The following is an 18,383-nucleotide window of genomic DNA, read 5'->3' as shown; positions in this document are numbered from 1 at the left end:
GACCGGCCCTCCTCCAGCCGGGTCCGTCAAAAGGACTGCTAAGCGCAGGCAGAAGCATCCAGGCCCGGGTGTTTTGATCCACCGGGCTTTGTCTGAGTGGTTTTCGACAGCAACAAGCCCAGGTTGTTGTCCTCTTTTCTCTGGCTCACTGGGCGCAGCGATGGCATTTGCGTTCCCCTATAAAATCCCAGCCTTCCTTTGTGCGCTCTTCGGATCAAGCCTCTGGCAATGTTTCGGGGCGGTCTCCTTATCCTGGTTGTGGCCCTTTCTTTGGCAAAGGCGTACTTGCCGCAGAAGGTATTTCTTCCCAAACTTCTGGATTTAGGTAAGCCTGGGAATGGATGGAATCTCTTTGGAAGGGCCATGATGATGATGATTTAGGGACAGGGCACAAGGTGGCTCAAGTGGCTAAGACGCTGAACTGCAGGCTGCGGAAGGTCGGTAGTTCAGCAGTTCGAGACCCGGGTGCCGCAAGACGGAGTGAGCTCCCGTCTCTCGTTCCAGCTCCTGCCAACCTAGCAGTTCGAAAGCAAGAAATTGCAAGTAGATAAATAGGGACCACTTCGGTGGGAAGGGAACAGCGTTCCGTGTGCCTCGGTGTTTAGTCATGCCGGCCACATGACCACAGAAATGTCTTCGGACAGCACTGGCTCTTTGGCTTTGAAACGGAGATGAGCACCGCAACCCTAGAGTCGGATTCGATTGGCTTTCGAGCAAGGGAACCTTTACCTTTACCTTTTACAAGGATTATATATTTCCCCCCCTGTCCTAATGTGACTTCAGTGCCTAATGGCCATCTGACAGCAATGTGGATTCTGTGAACTTGGGCAGATGATGAGAAGGGAGGGCAGGAAGGGTTGCCTCAGTGCTTGGTTCTCGTGGCCCTGTCTTACACGCCCAGGGAAATGCTGATCGCCACTTTGGGGTCAGGAAGCAATTTTTCTCCAGGCCGATTTGGCCAGGGATCCTGGAGCTTTTTTTATCATCTTCTGGGCGTGGAACAGCAGTCACTGGGGGCATGGGGGGGGAGGTATTTGTGAATTTCCTGCATTGTGCAGGGGGTTGGACCTAATGACCCTGGAGGTCCCTTCCAACTCTACGATTCTATGAATTGAAGCAGATACAGCAATGGGCCCCTTGAGCTCAGTCCAGGGCAAATTGACATTGCTTTCCCAAAGCCCCATGACTACATTTGGATCCGGCTGCAAATGTGTCGCTAAGCTGATATGAATTCAGCACATTATCCGCGTGTGATTTTACTGAGCAAACCGAGCATTCCTCGACACCAGCCCAGCAGAGAACGTCACATTGCGATTTTACAGATGGACAACCGAGGCAGAGAAAGGTATCACTGATTGGTTCTGAGATCCTGCTCTTCCTCCCCTTAACCGCAGCGACTCCCAAATCTTCCTTGGAAGCACGTTGGGGAAGAGGATGTCTTTCTTACCTTAGGATGGATCCAGTTGGTCAGCCATGTTGCTCTGAAGCCGTACAACAAATTTAGAGTCCCATGGCACCTTTAAGACCAACAAAGGTGTATTGAAGGGATGAGCTTTCGTGTGCTGGGCACACTTTTTCGGACACACAGAATGGCAAGAAAGGTTCAAACTTATAGCCAGAGAATGAACAGATAACATGCAACATGATGACATAGCAGCATTCTTTGGAGTGGGATGTCGTGTTAAGTGCCCTCCCTGCCTGACAGGATGAAGATTCCCAGTTGCTTCCTGCCATTAGAAAAGACACCTTTAGACATTTCTCTGCTAGTTTGACGTATTTATTGCTTTACAACTGTTGGCCGTATCACCTTAACTTGTTATTTAGTGTCACTTTGCATATCTTGATCTTCATCATGTTGCATGTTAATTTGCCGTTCATTCTCTGGCTATAAGTTTGAAACTTAGTCTGTGGAAGGTCGGTAGTTCAGCGGTTCGAGACCCGAGTGTGCCGCAGGATGGAGTGAGCTCCCGTCTCTAGTCCCAGCTCCTGCCAACCTAGCAGGTCAAAAGCAAGAAATTGCAAGTAGATAAATAGGTACCACTTCGGTGGGAAGGTAACAGCGTTCTGTGTGCCTTGGTGTTGAGTCATGCCGGCCATATGACCACGGAAACATCTTCGGACAGCTCTGGCTCTTCGGCTCTGAAATGGAGATGAGCACCGCTACCCTAGAGTCGGACTCGACTGGCTTTCGAGCAAGGGAACCTTTACCTTTACTATGTATCTGACAAAGTGTGCCTTGCACACGGAAGCGCATACCTTTCTTAAAGGCGACCACGCCTTTGGATGGTCACAGTCATAGGTCACTTTACAGTGATGGCTGTCATTCAGTTACATGGTGGCAGTCAAGTCACAGCCAACCTATGGCGACCCTGTACGGTTTTCAAGGCAAGAGTTACTCAGAGGTGGTTTGCTTCTGCTTCTGTTCAGCGACCCTGGACTATCTTTGGTGGTCTCCCATCCCAATGCTAACCAAAGCCGACTCTAATTAGCTTCCAAGACAGAGGTCATTTCGGGGGGGAATGCGGGGGATCACAGTTCCCCCAGGTGAGGTGTAGGGAGCGGGGCACACGATGAAGCCCCGCCCCCTGCTTCCGGCCGCCCGGCTTCCGGCCCTCATTCAGCCAGGAGAAGGCAGGAGAAGAGGGAGGGTAAGTTGCTTCCTCTCCGCCTCTCCCCACCCCTGCCTGCCTGGGGCCAGGGAGGGCCTTGGCGGAGCTTCCTCGCACTCCCGCCGGCCTTGCAGGTCCACCGCCGGGCCTTATGATGTCAGGGGGTGTGGCATATGCTAATGAGTTATGTTAATGAGTTCCCCTAGCTCTTTGTCTACAAAACGACCCCTGTTCCAAGATCTGACGAGATCCGGCTAGCCTGGGCCTTCCAGGTCAGGACCGCATTCAGTTGTGTAGAGCTAATAAGCCACGGAAGCCCTTCCCTGTGTGGGTTTTTAAGAGCCTCACAGCAGAAGCACCCGGAGCTGGAGGATCGATTTCTGCAAAGATGGAGAAAAGTCCGAACCCTGCAGGGTAGCCTAAGATATTTATTTATTTATTTGGATTTATATCCCGCCCTCCCCGAAGGATCAGGTGGTGACGAAGACACTGTGGGAGGGAACGGGACTCCTGAGTGGCATTTTGAAGGGCGTGCAGAATCGAGTGCTGTAAAAAGGAGGATGTATAATTTTTTTGGGGGGGGGGAGCATAAGCAGGGGTCATTCCGTAGAAAAAGAGCTGCAGGAGCTCATTAGCATAACACATTAGCCTAACTTATTTGCATATGCCACGCCCCCTGACAACACTGGAAGTGTGTCAGGAGGCAACACCCACCGCTCAGGCTCCACTGGACTGTTTGGGATTGCTAGCTATTGTGGGGGGGACGTGCGGATCTGTCCTCACAGAGGAGGGAGAGCTTGTACCTGAATAAAACTTGGTCTTAAAGGTGCCACTGGACTGTTTTGGATTGCTAGCTATTGGGGGGGGAGAATGCGCGGATCTGTCCTCACAGAGGAGGGAGAGCTTGTACCTGAATAAAACTTGGTCTTAAAGGTGCCACTGGACTGTTTTGGATTGCTAGCTATTGGGGGGGGAGAATGCGCAGATCTGCTCTCACAGAGGAGGGAGAGCTTGTACCTGAAGGCGGGCTCTGCAACTTACCTGGCTGCTTCTTGTTCCTCATGGCCCAACTGAGGGCTGCTGGGAGCAGGGGGTGGGGCTTGTTGCATGTGCCCGCCCCCTGAGCGCCTTACTGCCGGAGCTCCGCTCCTGTGCGCTCCCGCAGGAAATGACCCCTGCATAAGTAAGAAGAAGACTCTTGAAAGTCCCTTGGACTGCAAGGAGATCAAATCAGGAAATCAGCCCTGACTGTTCCCTGGAAGGCCAGATACTGAAGCTGAAGCTCAAATACTTTGGCCACCCAATGAGAAGGGAGCACTCACTGGAGAAGACCCCGATGCTGAGAAAGACTGAAGGTCAAAGAAGACGGGGACGGCAAAGGATGAGATGGTTAGAAAGTGTCACTGATGCAACGAACATGAAGTGGAGCAAACTCCAGAGGGTGGCAGAAGACAGGAGGGCCTGGTGTGATGTGGTCCATGGGGTCGCAAAGAGTCTGACTCAACTGCAACTCAATAACAATAACATAAATAGGGAGTGAATAGGGAAGAAGACACCACAAGAGAGATAAGAGTTGGTTAAAAATGGGGGGGGACTGTGGGGAAAAAACAGGCTGGTAGGTGATGGTAAGACAACCACGTGTGCCCTGTTGGGGAGGAAACTGAGGTAGAGTGGAGGGAAGACAGGAGGGGCAGGTAACTGGAGAGCAAAGAAGGGCAGGACGTGGTGAGGTTGCCCGGTCCTCCTAGGCCGCTGGCAGTCACGTAGGGTTGCCAGATCCAGGTGGGGAAACTCCTGGAGATTTGGGGGTGGAGCCTGGGGAGGACAGGGACCTCAGTGGGGCACAGTGCCATAGAGTCCACCCTCCAAAGCATACATTTTCTCAGTGGAAACAGATCTCTGTAGTCTGGAGATGAGCTGTAATTCTGTGAGATCCCCTGGCCCCACCAGGAGGCTGGCATCCCTACCTGAGTGGAGGGTATAGGATCCACACACACACAAATCCCACACACACAAGAGCCAGTTTGGTGTAGTGGTTAAGTGCGTGGACTCTAATCTGGGAGAACCGGGTTTGATTCCCTACTCCTCCACTTGTACCTGCTGGATGACCTTGGGCAAGCCGTAGTTCTGATAAGAGCTTTTCTTGAAAAAAGAGCAGTTTCTGTCAGAGCTCTCTCAGACCCACCTACCTCACAGGGTGTCTGTTGTGGGGAGGGGAAGGGGAAGGAGTTTGTAAGCCTCTCTGAGACTCGGTAGTGAAGGGCGGGGTAAAAATCCAATCTCTTCTTTTCTCTTCTCTTCTCACAACAACCCTGTGAGGTAGTTGTGGCTGAGAGGCAATGACCAGTGTTCCCTCTAAGCTGAGTTAGTGTGAGCTAGCTCACAGTTTTTAGTTTTTAGCCTCCGGCTCACTCATTTTTGTCTTAGCTCAGGAAGGAGGGCTCCAGAGCAAACTAATTTATGCAGTAACCAAATCGCTTGCTCACAACTCTAATACCAGTAGCTCACAAAGTAGAATTTCTGCTCACCAGACTCCACAGCTTAGCGGGAACATTGGCCATGACTGGCTCAAGGACACCCAGCAAGCTTCCATGGCTCCTGGGTATTCGAACCTGGGTCTCCCAGCTGCTAGTCTGATTCTCAGACAATACTAGCTCCAGAACCAGGGGTCATTTCCTGCAGGAGCGCACAGGAGCGGAGCTCCGGCAGTAAAGAGCCCAGAGGGCGGGCACATGCAACAAGCCCCACCCCCTGCTCCCAGCAGCCCTCAGTCAGAGCAAGAAGCAGCCAGGTAAGCTGCAGAGCTCCCCCAGCCCCCCTCCCGGTCCAAAACAGTCCAGTGGCAGCTTTAAGACCAAGTTTTATTCAGGTATAAGCTCTCCCTACTCTTCAAGGACAGAACTGCACGCCCCCCCCCAATAGCTAGCAATCCCAAACAGTCCAGTGGAGCCTAAGAGGTGGGTGTTGCCTTCTGACACACTTCCGGTGATGTCAGGGGGTGTGGCACATGCAAATAAGTTATGCTAATGAGCTCCTGCACCTCTTTTTCTACGAAATGACCCCAGTCCAGAACTATATTAAGATGAGGCAACCCAGGCAGAGCTCTGCAAAATGTATTCTTTGGCATCTCCTGATGATATCTCTGAGATAACCCCCCGTACTTCTGCTTCCTGAGTAGCTGGTGGAAGTGCTTTACTTGCATTCATGATCAGTGCTGGGAGATCAGTTTACTCATGTTTCTGGCAAAGCCCATGACCGCTCGTATGGATCTTGGATCTTTCACGGTGATCGGGCTGGGGGGTGGGGAGGGGGTGCCATGGTCTACAGGGATATTGTTAGGAATGACAATGGGGAGGGTGCATCACTACATATAACACGATGCTGCAATTGGCTAAGCAAATTAAATCCAAGCGCGCGCGTGGGAATTCTCCCGGCGGCAGATTACATAATGAACGGGAAAGTCTCTGTGCCTCATGAGAGCAGAAATATTCACACCAACAGTGGAACACAAGCCCTCCCTCCTCCTCAAGGTTAGTCAGATAACCAAGTCTGGCAGTGCCAGTTCGTACAGTCTCATGAGCGCCTCCCTATCACTGCTTACAGCAAGCGAGCAAGCATGCGCATTCGCACCACATGCAGGAAAGGACAAACACAAAATTAAACATGGCAGCTAGCTGACACCAAGCCAGTGTTTCTGGTCAGGAGAGGCTGTGGCTCAGTGGAAGAGCATCTGCTTGGCATACAGAAGGTCCCAGGTTCAATCCTTGGCAATCCCCCAGGCCTCTGCGCATGCAGACTAACCTCTACATGGAATCCTATGATGCAGGATCACAACCGCTACAAGGAGGAGGGTGTAAGGCTATGCGGATACATTTCTGTCCAGTTCTCTGCTGAAGTCTGTCTCTGTGGCAAGAAGGCATGATCCCACTCCACTCTATGCACAGAGTACGCAGGCGCTTTGCACAACTTCACAGGGCTATGGGCCATGACAGCTGGATACCAGTTTGGTGTAGTGGTTAAGTGCGCGGACTCTAATCTGGGAGAACCGGGTTTGATTCCCCACTCCTCCACTCGCACCTGCTGGATGGCCCTGGGCAAGCCATAGTTCTGCCAGAGCTGTTCTCTTAAGGACAGTTCTGGAAAAGCTCTCTCAACCCCACCTACAGGGTGTCTGTTGTGGGGAGAGGAAGGGAAAGGAGTTTGTAAGCCGCTCTGAGACTCTGAGTGAAGGGCGGGGTATAAATCTAATCTCTTCTCTTCTTCTCTCTTCTTCTTCCCTTGGGAAGACAGGTGACATTCAGTTGTACGTGAATGGCGCTCTTCTCATGTTGCTGACCATTCTCTTTCTTTTCTGTTTCAGATTGGCCCCAGAATTGTGGCATTGCTTACTTCCAGCCCAACATATTTGCAAAGATCATATCTGGCAACGAAGCAAGGCCACATTCTTGGCCTTGGCAGGTCTCTTTACAGGTAGAAATGTTGAAAATCGTGGTGGATATTTTTTTTAAGGCATGGCTGGTGCCAGGGTCCAGGATAGGGTTGCCAGCTCCAAGTTGGGAGGTACCTGGAGATTTGGGGGGGTGGAGCCTGTTGAGGGTGGAGTTTGGGAGAGAGACTTCAATGGGGTAGAATGCCGCAGAGTCCACCTTCCAAAGCAGCCATTTTCTCCAGGGGAACTGTTGTCTCCTGGAGATCATTTTTGTAATCCCAGGAGATTCCAGCCACTACCTGGAAGCTGGCAGGTGGAGAGGGAGGGGTCATATTCTGAGTCAAGTGAGCTCCTCCCTTTCTCAGTGTCCAAGATACAAAATGCTGGAATGTTCCCTCACAGAGGAACCTTAATATCCACAACACATTTGGTGGGCAAGGCTTCTCCTCGCTGTCAAGACGATTCAGTCATAATAGCAGGGGTCATTTCCTGTGGGAGCGCACAGGAGCGGAGCTCTGGCAGTAAGGAGCCCAGGGGGTGGGCACATGCAACAAGCCCCGCCCCTGCTCCCAGCAGCACTCAGTTGGGCCACGAGGAGCAAGAAGCAGCCAGGTAAATTGCAGGGGGGGCCCCAGCCCGCCTTCAGGTACAAGCTCTCCCTCCTCTGTGAGGACAGATCTGTGTGTGTCCCCCCCCATAGCTAGCAATCCAAAACAGTCCAGTGGCACCTTTAAGACCAAGTTTTATTCAGGTACAAGCTCTCCCTCCTCTGTGAGGACAGATCTGCACGTTCCTCCAGCCCCCAATAGCTAGCAATCCAAAACAGTCCAGTGGAGCCTGAGCTGTGGGTGTTGCCTTCTGACACTCTTCCAGTGATGTCAGGGGGTGTGGCATATGCAAATAAGTTATCCTAATGAGTTATGCTAATGAGCTCCTGCACCTCTTTTTCTACGAAATGACCCCTGCATAATAGAGTAGCCCAAGTCAAGCTGGAGATAGAGTAGGCAGGGTGGGATGTTCCCTTTTCCTTTCAAGTCAGGATTAGGGACTTCATTCAGGTTCCTGTTCGTAGGTTCACACAGCAGAGATGGACGTGTTCAAAGCAACATCCATTTTTTAGCAAGGAGATAGAGGGATGGGAGCAGCGGGTTTCAGGACAAGGGAGTTCATGCAGTCTACATCTCCAAGTAACCAACAGAACTAACAATGGGGACTCCACCGCATGAGAATAAACCAACGTACACAAATGGGGCTGTCATGGCCAGGCCAGAATCTATACAGCAGGCAAAGACGAAAGCAAGACACTAGGTCAAATTCAGGCAGCGAGTAAATACTTCCACTAACAAGCCACTCAGACTGAAAAAACCCAGCACAGAAGTAGCAGCTTTATACATCCAGGGCTGATCTCATTGGCCCTTTCAGTCAGCTGATCTCAGATGGCTTCATTTGACATGACTGGCAGTGTGGTGTTGTTCCTCCAGTGGCCATCTTGAGGGGTGGTGCTGTGGGAACAGATGAGATTGGCTCTTGCAGCCGTCTTTACAGGCAGCTCCAATAGCAAACTGAAGAAAACCCAGGTCCTGGCTTTGAGGCCTACAGCACCCGACACCTCCCGAATCCAAGTGAGGGTTGGTAGGGTTGCCAAGTCGATCTTCTGCCAGAGCGGGGGGCTCCCGGCCGGCGTCTGGTGTGCGTGCAGAAGTGACGTGATGATGGCAGGCACGCTGGGGGTGGGGCCATGGCCATACAAGGGAAAACCATAGAGTTTTCCCTCGGATTGCCGTGGCCCTGCCCCCAGCGTGCCCAGCATGGTCGCGTCACTTCTGGGTGACGCGCACGTCGGGGTGGAGCTCCCCCAGGGCCCCAATCCGGCGGTGGCAGGGAATGGGCCTCTGGGGCGGGGGTTTCCCCGCCCCCCAGGGGGACTTGGGAAGCCTAAAATGAGGTTACTTTGGCCCTGTTCCCAATCGTCTCTGTGACTGACACGTGTGCTTTCTCTTGTTTTCCTCTCCCCAGACTCGCTCTAGACCAAGTGATAGATTTGTTCATGTCTGCGGCGGCACCCTCATTCACAAACGCTGGGTCCTCACTGCCGCTCACTGCTTCCAGAAGTAAGTGCTGCGTTCCACCCCCACCACCCCCTGCGGATTCCTGGAAGTAGATAAACGAGGGGTCCCCAACGGGGTGCCTGCAAAGTGCTTTTTGAAATCTGGGCAGGGCCAAGTGGGATCTTTGCCTAGCAGGGCTTCTAATAGGCTGCACAGATTTTAAACTGTTAAACTGAGCTTCTGCCCGAAATGCTGAAGAGTTACAGTCACACACAGTTATGCATAACCTCACCCCCTGACTTTTTGGGTGCGTTCAGACGGTTGGAACCGGTGCAGTTTATGCCGGCAGAAACGCGATCAGACTCACCCTCCATCTTGCGAATGCCTCCATTGGACGCCCGCTCACACGCTGCAGGCGTCGGTGTTTTTTTTTTTTTTAAAGCAGTTTGAGCATGCGCACAGGTAGTCATTCAGAGAATGGCGATTTTTGCGCATGCTCAACCCCCCCATTACATTTAAACTTTAAAGGTAAGGACTTACCTTTAAAGTTTAAATCCCAACTTGGCCTCCCTTAAGTCCCGGACTCCTCCGGGAAGGTAAAGTAAGTTTTTTTGTGTTTATTTTAACAGATGCCTCAGGCTTCCGACGGAAATGCCTAGGCACTGGTGGAGAGCGATCAGACGCCGGGGTGCACCGTTTACCACCGTTGCACTCTGTATACCACCACTTGGGGAACTGGTAGCAGAGTGCAACGGTGTAAAGGGCTTTAACGAAAGGGCTTTACACCGGTTAGGGAGAGGAGGCAGATGTGCCCCGTCTGAACGCCGGTAAGTACAACGATTGGAACCGGCACCCTAACCGATGTAAAGCCCCCGTCTGAACGCACCCTTAGTGACTCCACCTCCTGAGGCAGCCATTTTGCCGTTCCTCCCACCAACTGGTGTCAGAATTCCAAAGGTGTTTCTGCTGGCTCAAAAAGGTTGGTTTAGTAAAACAATGGAGGGAAAAGCCAATGCCATCTTGCCAGTTCACACACTAGAATCCAGTTGGAAAGTGCATTGAGAGTGGACTGAAACTGCATTATTGGGGGGGGGGTGATCGGGACACCAGAGAGTCAGAAGCATCAGGCGAGTCATGGAGCGGAGCCCCACCAGTTGGGTTGTGAGCCCTTACAGAGTGGCCAATTTCGCTGCCTTTTGGGAAAAGCTGTTCCCAATGTGTGTGCGTAGAAACAAGGGTAAACATGCCTGTTCTCTTTGTGTGCCTGCTGAGAGCCATTCCGGGTGGGGTCATTCAGCAGGCGAGAGGATCTTCCCATGTCTCTGACTCTTGACTTCTTGTTTGCCCTGATGTGTATCTCCTGAGGCTCTACTTGTGTTTCCTGTCCTATAACGATACAATGCAGGGCGTGGCAAGCAGGTATACACCCGGAGCTCCTTGGGGGAAGGAAGTACGGTTGTGAACTGCCGGGAGGTCAATAACACCACCTGGTATATAACATCCCACTAAGCCTCTTTTAAAAACCTTCATGGCATGAAAAACTTCAGCTGCTGCCTAATTCCAAACACATCCAAACTCTATTAAATGGACAGTATGGTTTCCCCCGGGCCTGTTCGCAGCTCCTAGAAGGAGGGGGACAAAAATATGATACAGTAATTAAGCCCTAACCTGGATAGCCCAGCCCAGCCCAGCCCAGCCCGATCTTGTCATAAGAACATAAGAACATAAGAGAAGCCAATGTTGGATCAGGCCAAAGGCCCATCCAGTCCAACACTCTGTATCACACAGTGGCCAGAAATACCAGTGCCATCAGGAGGTCCACCAGTGTGGCCAGGAGGACACTAGAAGCCCTCCCACTGTTGCCCCCCCTAAGCACCAAGAATAAAGAGCATCCCTTGCCCCAGACATAAGAACATAAGAGAAGCCAATGTTGGATCCGGAAGCCCTCCCACTGTTGTCAGATCTCAAAAGCTAAGCAGGGACGGACCAGGAAGTCCAGGGTCGCTACGCAGAGCCAGAATTAAAGCCCGAGTTCAGCTCTCTGCTCCCTGCAAAACACACTGCCTGTATTTCCCTCCCTGAAACGCTGTAAAGAAAGCACAGGAATCCCATTTTCTGTCATGCCTATTCAGTGCACGACTACACAAAGGACACACGTCCAGTGATGACTCTTGACACGGCTTAACTACGGAAAGATCCCCATGAACCAGAATCTTTAAAGCTAATTTGGTCTCCAAGAGGGAAGCAAGACACTGTTGATCAGTGCTTTAAAGTCCTATTGCCATATGCCACTGGATGTGGATCTTAGTCCGGCTATGTCGTTTTGCTGCTCTCCCCTTTACGAAGCTCACCTCAGACTGCGGAGAGCTTCTTCCAAGTAGCTCTTTATGACAGAAGTCGTCTTGCTGTATTCTGGTGGGCCAGGAACTACCCATACTCTCAGAGAAGTATCCTTAAATCTAATGGCAAGGGCTGGATGCAGTTACTTTCGCATAAGTTGGATTCTTGGTGCTTGGGGGGGGCAACAGTGGGAGGGCTTCTAGAGTCCTGGCCTCACTGATGGACCTCCTGATGGCACCTGGTACTTTTGGCCACTGTGTGACAGAGTGTTGGACTGGATGGTCCATTGGCCTGATCCAACATTGACTTCTCTTATGTTCTTATATGGAGCAGAGGTCCATCAGTGGCTATTAGCCACAAGGTATAGATAGGAACTCTCAGGCTGGGGCAAGTGATGCTCTGTATTCTTGGTGCTTGGGGGGGGTGGGCAACAGTGGGAGGGCTCCTAGTGTCCTGGCCCCACTGCTGGACCTCCTGATGGCACCTGGTATTTTTTGGCCCCTGTGTGACAGAGTGTTGGACTAGATGGGCCATTGGCCTGATCCAACATTGGCTTCTCTTATGTCCTTATGGATGCAGTTACTCTCTATAGCCCTGACTTGGATGTCTAGTCTGATCTCATCGGAAACTGAGCAAGGTTAGCCCTGGTTAGAGCTTGCATGGGAGACCACCAAGGACGTTCAGGGTTGCTATGTGGAAGCAGGCAATTTGCGAGCCACCTCTGAACATCTCTTGCCTTGAGAACCCCACCGGGTCTCCACAAGTCCGCTGTGACTTGACGGCATTTTCCACCACTACTCCTGTCCGTGTTGCCCAAATATGGAAGACAGCGACTCCCCTGTTTTAAAATGGGGAAACAGTGGAGAGATTACCCCACCACGCTATGCTCCCAGTCCTTTTGAGGTCCCCCCAACCTAGGGCCGGCTCACGCACTAGGCGAACTAGGCATTCGCCTAGAGCGCCGGGCCCTGGATGGGGCGCCAAGCTGTGCCTCCCCCCATCCTCCCCCCCTCTGGTGGTGGCGGCGGGGGGGGAGGAGGCAGTGGTGGTGGCAGCAAAAGGGTGGCTGGCTCCAGAGGTCTCCAGGTCTCCAGGCCCCACCGGGAAGTTGGCATCTGCACCATAAGGCAGCCTCGCTTAGGGTGCAGAAACACCTCGAGCCGGCCCTGCCCCAACCAGATAATTACGTTCTTTAAAAGCTTTGGACACAGGACTCGCAGAGTTTCATCTGGTTCGGCTCTGGGTGAATACACTTCTCCTGGCTCAGTCGTTTTAGTGCAGAGAGCAGAGAAAAATGGAGCAGAGAAAAATGGAGGGAGGGAATCCCCGAGAGACTGTACCGCATGCCCCATTTTACCCTAATTCTTTTTCTTAGGGGGGAGGCGGAAGACGTTACAAACTGGCGTATTCTTCTGGGCAAACACCACCTCAGATACCCCGAATCTACCGAGCGAACCTACCGGGTGAAGCGAATCTACCGGCATGAGAATTTTCGCTATCCTCAGCTAAGTGAACTCGAGCATGACATTGCTTTGGTCAAGCCCGTGGAAGACATTATGGCCAACAAGTTCGTCCGGTATGCGTGTCTGCCGAAGATAGATACCTTCCTCCACCCTGGACACTTTTGCTGGGTGACCGGCTGGGGAGGAACAAGAGGTATAATGTCAGTGATAAGATGGAGGAGCACCTGGAACCTGATTTAGATTATTACATTGTTATCCACCCTTCTGGCAAAGAGTTCAGGGCATCCTCCATCTCTCTTTATCATCAAACAAACAACCCTGCGAGGTAGGCTAGGCTGAGATATAGTCACCAGCCCTTGAATCTGGGATCTGGACCCAGAGCTCCCATATCTAAACCCTTTACTCTGCACTATGCACATGTATATGGGAAGCAATCTGCTTCCCTTATGGACCTATTTTCTATTTTTGGCACCAGTAAAAACAGCAGCACGTGACCAAAGTCAGAGATTCGGCACTAAGAGGGAAAGGAATTAAAAATTCAGCATCTTCAAAACCCAAATTCCTTGCCAAAAAAAGTGCATTTTTATTTTGCATCATCTGCTTCCTTCGGCTTCTCAGTGGGAGGAGCAAGTAGCTATACAGGCCTCATTAACAGAACTACTTAGTTTGTATTTAGATAGACAAGCAAACAAGGGCCCCGGTCACACCGGCCGGATATCACGGGGGGGGGAGGCGTGGCTAATTGCCCAGCGCAGTTTGATCCGCGATTACGCGATCAGACGTGCTGGCGGCACACCACCGGTCCTTCTCTCAGCGCCAGCAGGTAAACGAGGGAGCAGAGGGGAATGCCACGCTCCGGGGCGATCACACCATGGGGGTCTGGAGGCAGCTTGTGGCAAACGTTTACTAGTACCTTGGAGGTACTAGTTTTTTAACTTGCATTGTCGGCGGTAAGCCATGGGTGTGCTCCACTTCCCAGATGTTGGGGTGTGATCGCGCCCGGATAATCCGCCCACCATCCGTGCCTCTCCTGCGGCAACTTTGCCGTGTGACCGGGGCCCTGGTTGGTTTTTGCTACACCGCTCCCACTGCTTCTTTCTGTCTGACTCCTCCCTGCCTCTGAACAGCTACCCCGGACTTCCTTGGTGGTCTCCCATCCAAATACTAACCAGAGCCGACCCTGCTTAGCTTCTGAAACCTGACCAGATCTGGCTAGCCTGGGCCATCCAGATCAGGGCAAAAAGATATATGCATACCTGTCTCCAAAACACACAAAGATTGATTGCAATCCCTGCCATATTTCAGCTTTTTTTTTTTTAAAGGATCCACCTGAATATGTGATCAAATATTTCTTTGGGGCTTTATATATCTTTTTTTTAAAGTTGTGTTATACTGAAACTTTGGCTTGGGGAGGGAGGAGGAGACCTTGTTAATGACAGAAGTGCTGGTCAATCAGCACTGAGGAAACCTAGCTTCCCTGACCTCCGCCTGTGGGTGGAGACAGCACATGTGTCTGAAAGGCGTGAATCCGCTTCCAGGACAGGCAGGCTCACGGCTGAAACTGCGGTTATCTTCACACAGTCTAATGCACACATGCCAAAGATTTTGCCAAATACTGTCTTTGAGATTTCAAGCCTACCTTTGCCAACTTAATGGTAGAATCTTGCTTCCCCCCCCCCCAATGAAAATTGAAATTCTCAGGATGCTGAATTAGGCAGCTGCGCAGGATCTTGAGAAAAATTAACTTTCTTAGCCCTGCACATTCTTTGTTCAAGTACATAGCTTAACAAATTTAGAGTCCAGTGGCACCTTTAAGACTGACTACCTGGATCTATGTCATATAGCTTGTTTGTGCTCATTAAGTCCAGAGATGCCGATTGTTCCTCCAAGGAATACCAGGGCTGTGATGTGGAGGCACATGCAACAAGCCCCACCTCCTGCTCCCAGCAGCCCTCAGTCAGAGCAAGAAGCAGCCAGATAAGTTGCAGAGCTCCCCCCCCATCCAAAACAGTCCAGTGGCACCTTTAAGACCAAGTTTTATTCAGGTACAAGCTCTTCCTCCTCTGCTAGGACAGATCTGCACGTTCCCACCCCCCGATAGCTAGCAATCCAAAACAGTCCAGTGGAGCCTGAGCAGTGGGTGTTGCCTTCTGACACACTTCCGGTGATGTCAGGGGGTGTGGCATATGCAAATAAGTTATGCTAATGAGTTGCGCTAATGAGCTCCTGCACCTCTTTTTCTGCTAAATGACCCCCGATGGAGACATTTATCTCCAGGCCAGTTGGCAACCCTAGCAGAGGCCCTCTTCTTCCCTTCTTACTGTTCAGTCGCAACCTACCCCACATGCTTAGAATTAAGAACTGCAAATGCCAAAACTGAGCCAGGGTCTCCCGCCTGGCATTGTTCTCTTTAGAAATAAAGCACCTGTCCTGAAAGTTTGAAAAGAATCAAAGCGTTACATGATGCTTTCAGATCCTGAGTTCTAAGGACCTCCCATGGTTTTAAGACACCGCTTTCTCATTTGCATCAGTAGAAGATAGTAGCGGCAACCCCAGGGCTATTTTTGGGCAGGAACGCACAGGAACGGAGTTCCGGCTGGCTCCTGAGTTGGCCACGCCCAGCAGGAACTCATTAGCATAATAGGCCACACCCAACAGCAGAAACTCATTAGGATTGGCTACAGTAGGCGTGTGTGGCCCAGCATGCAAAGGAGTCCCTGCTACAAAAAAAGGCCCTGGGTTTTGACAACAAACTGTAAACAGAATAAGAAGCAAAAGGTGGGTGTGGCTGGATGACCGCACTTCTGGCAACACGGGGCTGCGGCCTAATATGCTAATGAGCTGTGGTGTCAGGGTGTGGCCTAATATGCTAATGAGTTTCAGCTGTTGGGTGTGGCCTATTATGCTAATTAGTTCCTGCTGGGATTTTTCTACCAAAAAAGCCCTGGGCAACCCTTTTTAGCTGATGAGTGGGCAAATGCACAAAGAAAGCCATCCGAGGACATAAATAAGATCTGATAAAAAGGCAGAAATTCCCTACTGGGGGAGGGGCATCCTGGAGATTTCAGAGGAACGTTGGAAAAAACGCACCCAGTTTCTGTAAAGGTAGAATTTAGGAACAGAAGCCTGAGGAAGTGGCTCCTCTTGACTGCGTTTGCTCCGAAGTCCCTTCCCCCTCCCTTTCTCTGCCCTGTTGTTGTTTTTTTTAAATCTGATCCAATTTCTCCCTCTTCTCCAGTGAAAAAAACAGAACAAAGTGCTGGTCGAGTGCGGAGAACTGTATGGGTGCAACCCCAGATGGCAGAGAAGGGAATAAGAAGCGCATTAAGGACAGGGTGAAATGTACACGCGGGCCTCCTGCCCAAAGTGGCAGCCCTGAGTCGTACCCTTCTCCATAAGATGGCAGTGCCATTTACCTTGTGCCTTAATATCATCGCACTGTGAGTTTTCCTGCCACGCTTCATGTCACTGGCGGCTGCTGCTATAGAACCATCCAGCATAATGGCATCAGCGTGCCCAGTTTATTTAAGCCACCCGTGCCCGGCACACGATGCAAATCTTGCAAACAAAACCTACGAAAGGATGACCCAACCGATGCTTTCACGAGCTCACACCTGCCTTTATTAATCGCTTGTTTCCACAGGGAAGGTGGAGAATGAAATGTAAATTAGCTTCCTTGCTCGGATCGCCTGGAGAAGCTTCTGATTCACCATAGGCGACCTGCTGAGTGGCTATAAAGAAGCCTCTGCTATTAATAGGAACCCGGAGAACTCAACAGCGGCACTGCTGTTTTCAGCACCACCTCCATGTGTCTTGTCACAGGTATCCTCACATGTGCTTTCCTTGTGTCTTATGTACTGAAGGTGGGAAAGAAAACTTGACCCTGGCGGAAGTTTTGAATCAGGCCAAGTTACCCGTCCTAGATTTCAACACGTGTCATGACAAGAAATTCTGGGGGAACAAAATGCAACCGTCGATGGTCTGTGCTGGATTAAGAGACAACGCAAAGTCCCCGGCTGCCTGCCAGGTACAGAAATCAGCTAATCCGGGGCTTCCCGTGCAATCAGATCGACCTCCTTCCACCACTGCTCTTACAGTGTTGGAATGGAACCTCTCTGGTGGCTGAAGATCTAGTAATTTCTTCTGTGGCGCATTGCAGCTTTGAAAGGGGATTAGATCAGGGGTATTTTTGGGCAGGAAAGCACAGGAACGGAGTTCCGGCGGGCTCCTGAGTTGGCCACACCCAGCAGGAACTCATTAGCATAATAAGCCACACCTAACAGCAGAAACTCATTAGGATTGGCTACATTAGGGGTGTGTGGCCTAACATGCAAATAAGTTCCTGCTACAAAAAAAAGCCCTGGGTTTTGACAACAAAGTAAACAGAATAAGAAAGGAAAGGTGGGTGTGACTGGATGACCACACTTCTGGTAACACGGGGGTGTGTGGCCTAATATGCCAATGAGTGGTGCTATCAGGGGTGTGACCTAATAGGCTAATGAGTTTCTGCTGTTGGGTGTCGCCTATTATGCTAATGAGTTCCTGCTGGGCTTTTTCTACCAAAAAAGCCCTGGATTAGATAGATTCATGAAGACGGGGTCCACCCGTGGCTACTAGCCATGGTGATTAAAGAGAACCTCCACGTGGTAATTAAAGAGAACCTGTGCAGGCAAGGCGGGATATAAATCAATAAATAATAAATAAATTCTGAGGCAGTGGACCTCCGAATATCAGTGCTAGGAGGCAGATGCAGGGAAGGGCTCTATGCCCTGTTGGTCAGCCGTCCATACTGGTTGGCCGCCGTGTGAGACAGCACGCTGGACTGGGCCGATCACGGATCATATACATCAGGGACCTTCTTATATTCTTCCGTGAAACCTCTTCACGGGATCTGATTTGTTCGACTCTGCGAATTAGACAGCATTTGACCTGGAAGTAATTTCCCCCCTTAAATCTTGCAGATTCTGCTTGTCTTCCCCCCCCCACCCCCAGGTTGCCAGCTCTGGGTTGGGAAATACCTGGAGATTTTGGGGGGGTGGAGCCTGAGGAGGGTGGGGTTTGAAGAGGGGAGAACTTAATGGGGTGTAATGCCGTAGAGTCCACCCTCCAAATCAGTCATTTTCTCCTGGAGCACTGATCTCTGTTGTCTGGGGGTCAGCTATAATAGCTGGAGATCTCCAGGCGCTACCAGGAGCTCGGCAAACTCAACTCAGACCGATTTAGCCACTCACCCTCCCACGGGGGGCCACATATAATTAAAAAAAAACAGTTTTAAAGGGGTAATATAAGCACATCTTTCTGAGCATGTTCAGAGTGCCTTTCCCTCCCCCGTGAGCAGTGTCCCCCCCTGCTCTATGATTTAAGGGGAGTCCCAAACAAGAGGCAGGGGCCCCACACAGGACTAAGATGGGGCACCTCCCGTTTTAAAAAAAACAAGCATCGCTCCCATCGCCCCTGACAGTACCGACAAGCAGGGCTATTTTTGGGCAGGAAC

At 51.2% G+C, this 18,383-nt stretch overlaps 1 protein-coding gene across 1 annotated transcript; it reads left to right on the top strand.

The window, feature by feature from the left end:
- Positions 1-228: 228 nt before the first annotated feature.
- LOC107114248 (chymotrypsin-like elastase family member 2A) lies at positions 229-16,916 on the top strand (the record flags this gene model as incomplete). The annotated part of the gene is made up of 5 exons (XM_015415689.1): positions 229-325; positions 6,970-7,079; positions 9,055-9,149; positions 12,802-13,082; positions 16,753-16,916. Coding segments are annotated over exons 1-5 (747 nt in total), but the record flags the coding sequence as incomplete, so codon positions are not given.
- Positions 16,917-18,383: the final 1,467 nt, after the last annotated feature.

This window comes from Gekko japonicus, unplaced genomic scaffold (genome assembly GCF_001447785.1).
Source record: "Gekko japonicus isolate JY-2015 unplaced genomic scaffold, Gekko_japonicus_V1.1 scaffold3909, whole genome shotgun sequence".
In the NCBI taxonomy this organism is placed as follows: Eukaryota; Metazoa; Chordata; class Lepidosauria; order Squamata; family Gekkonidae; genus Gekko; species Gekko japonicus.
Note: the sequence above shows the minus strand (reverse complement) of the source record. Positions and strands in the feature narration are given on the sequence as shown.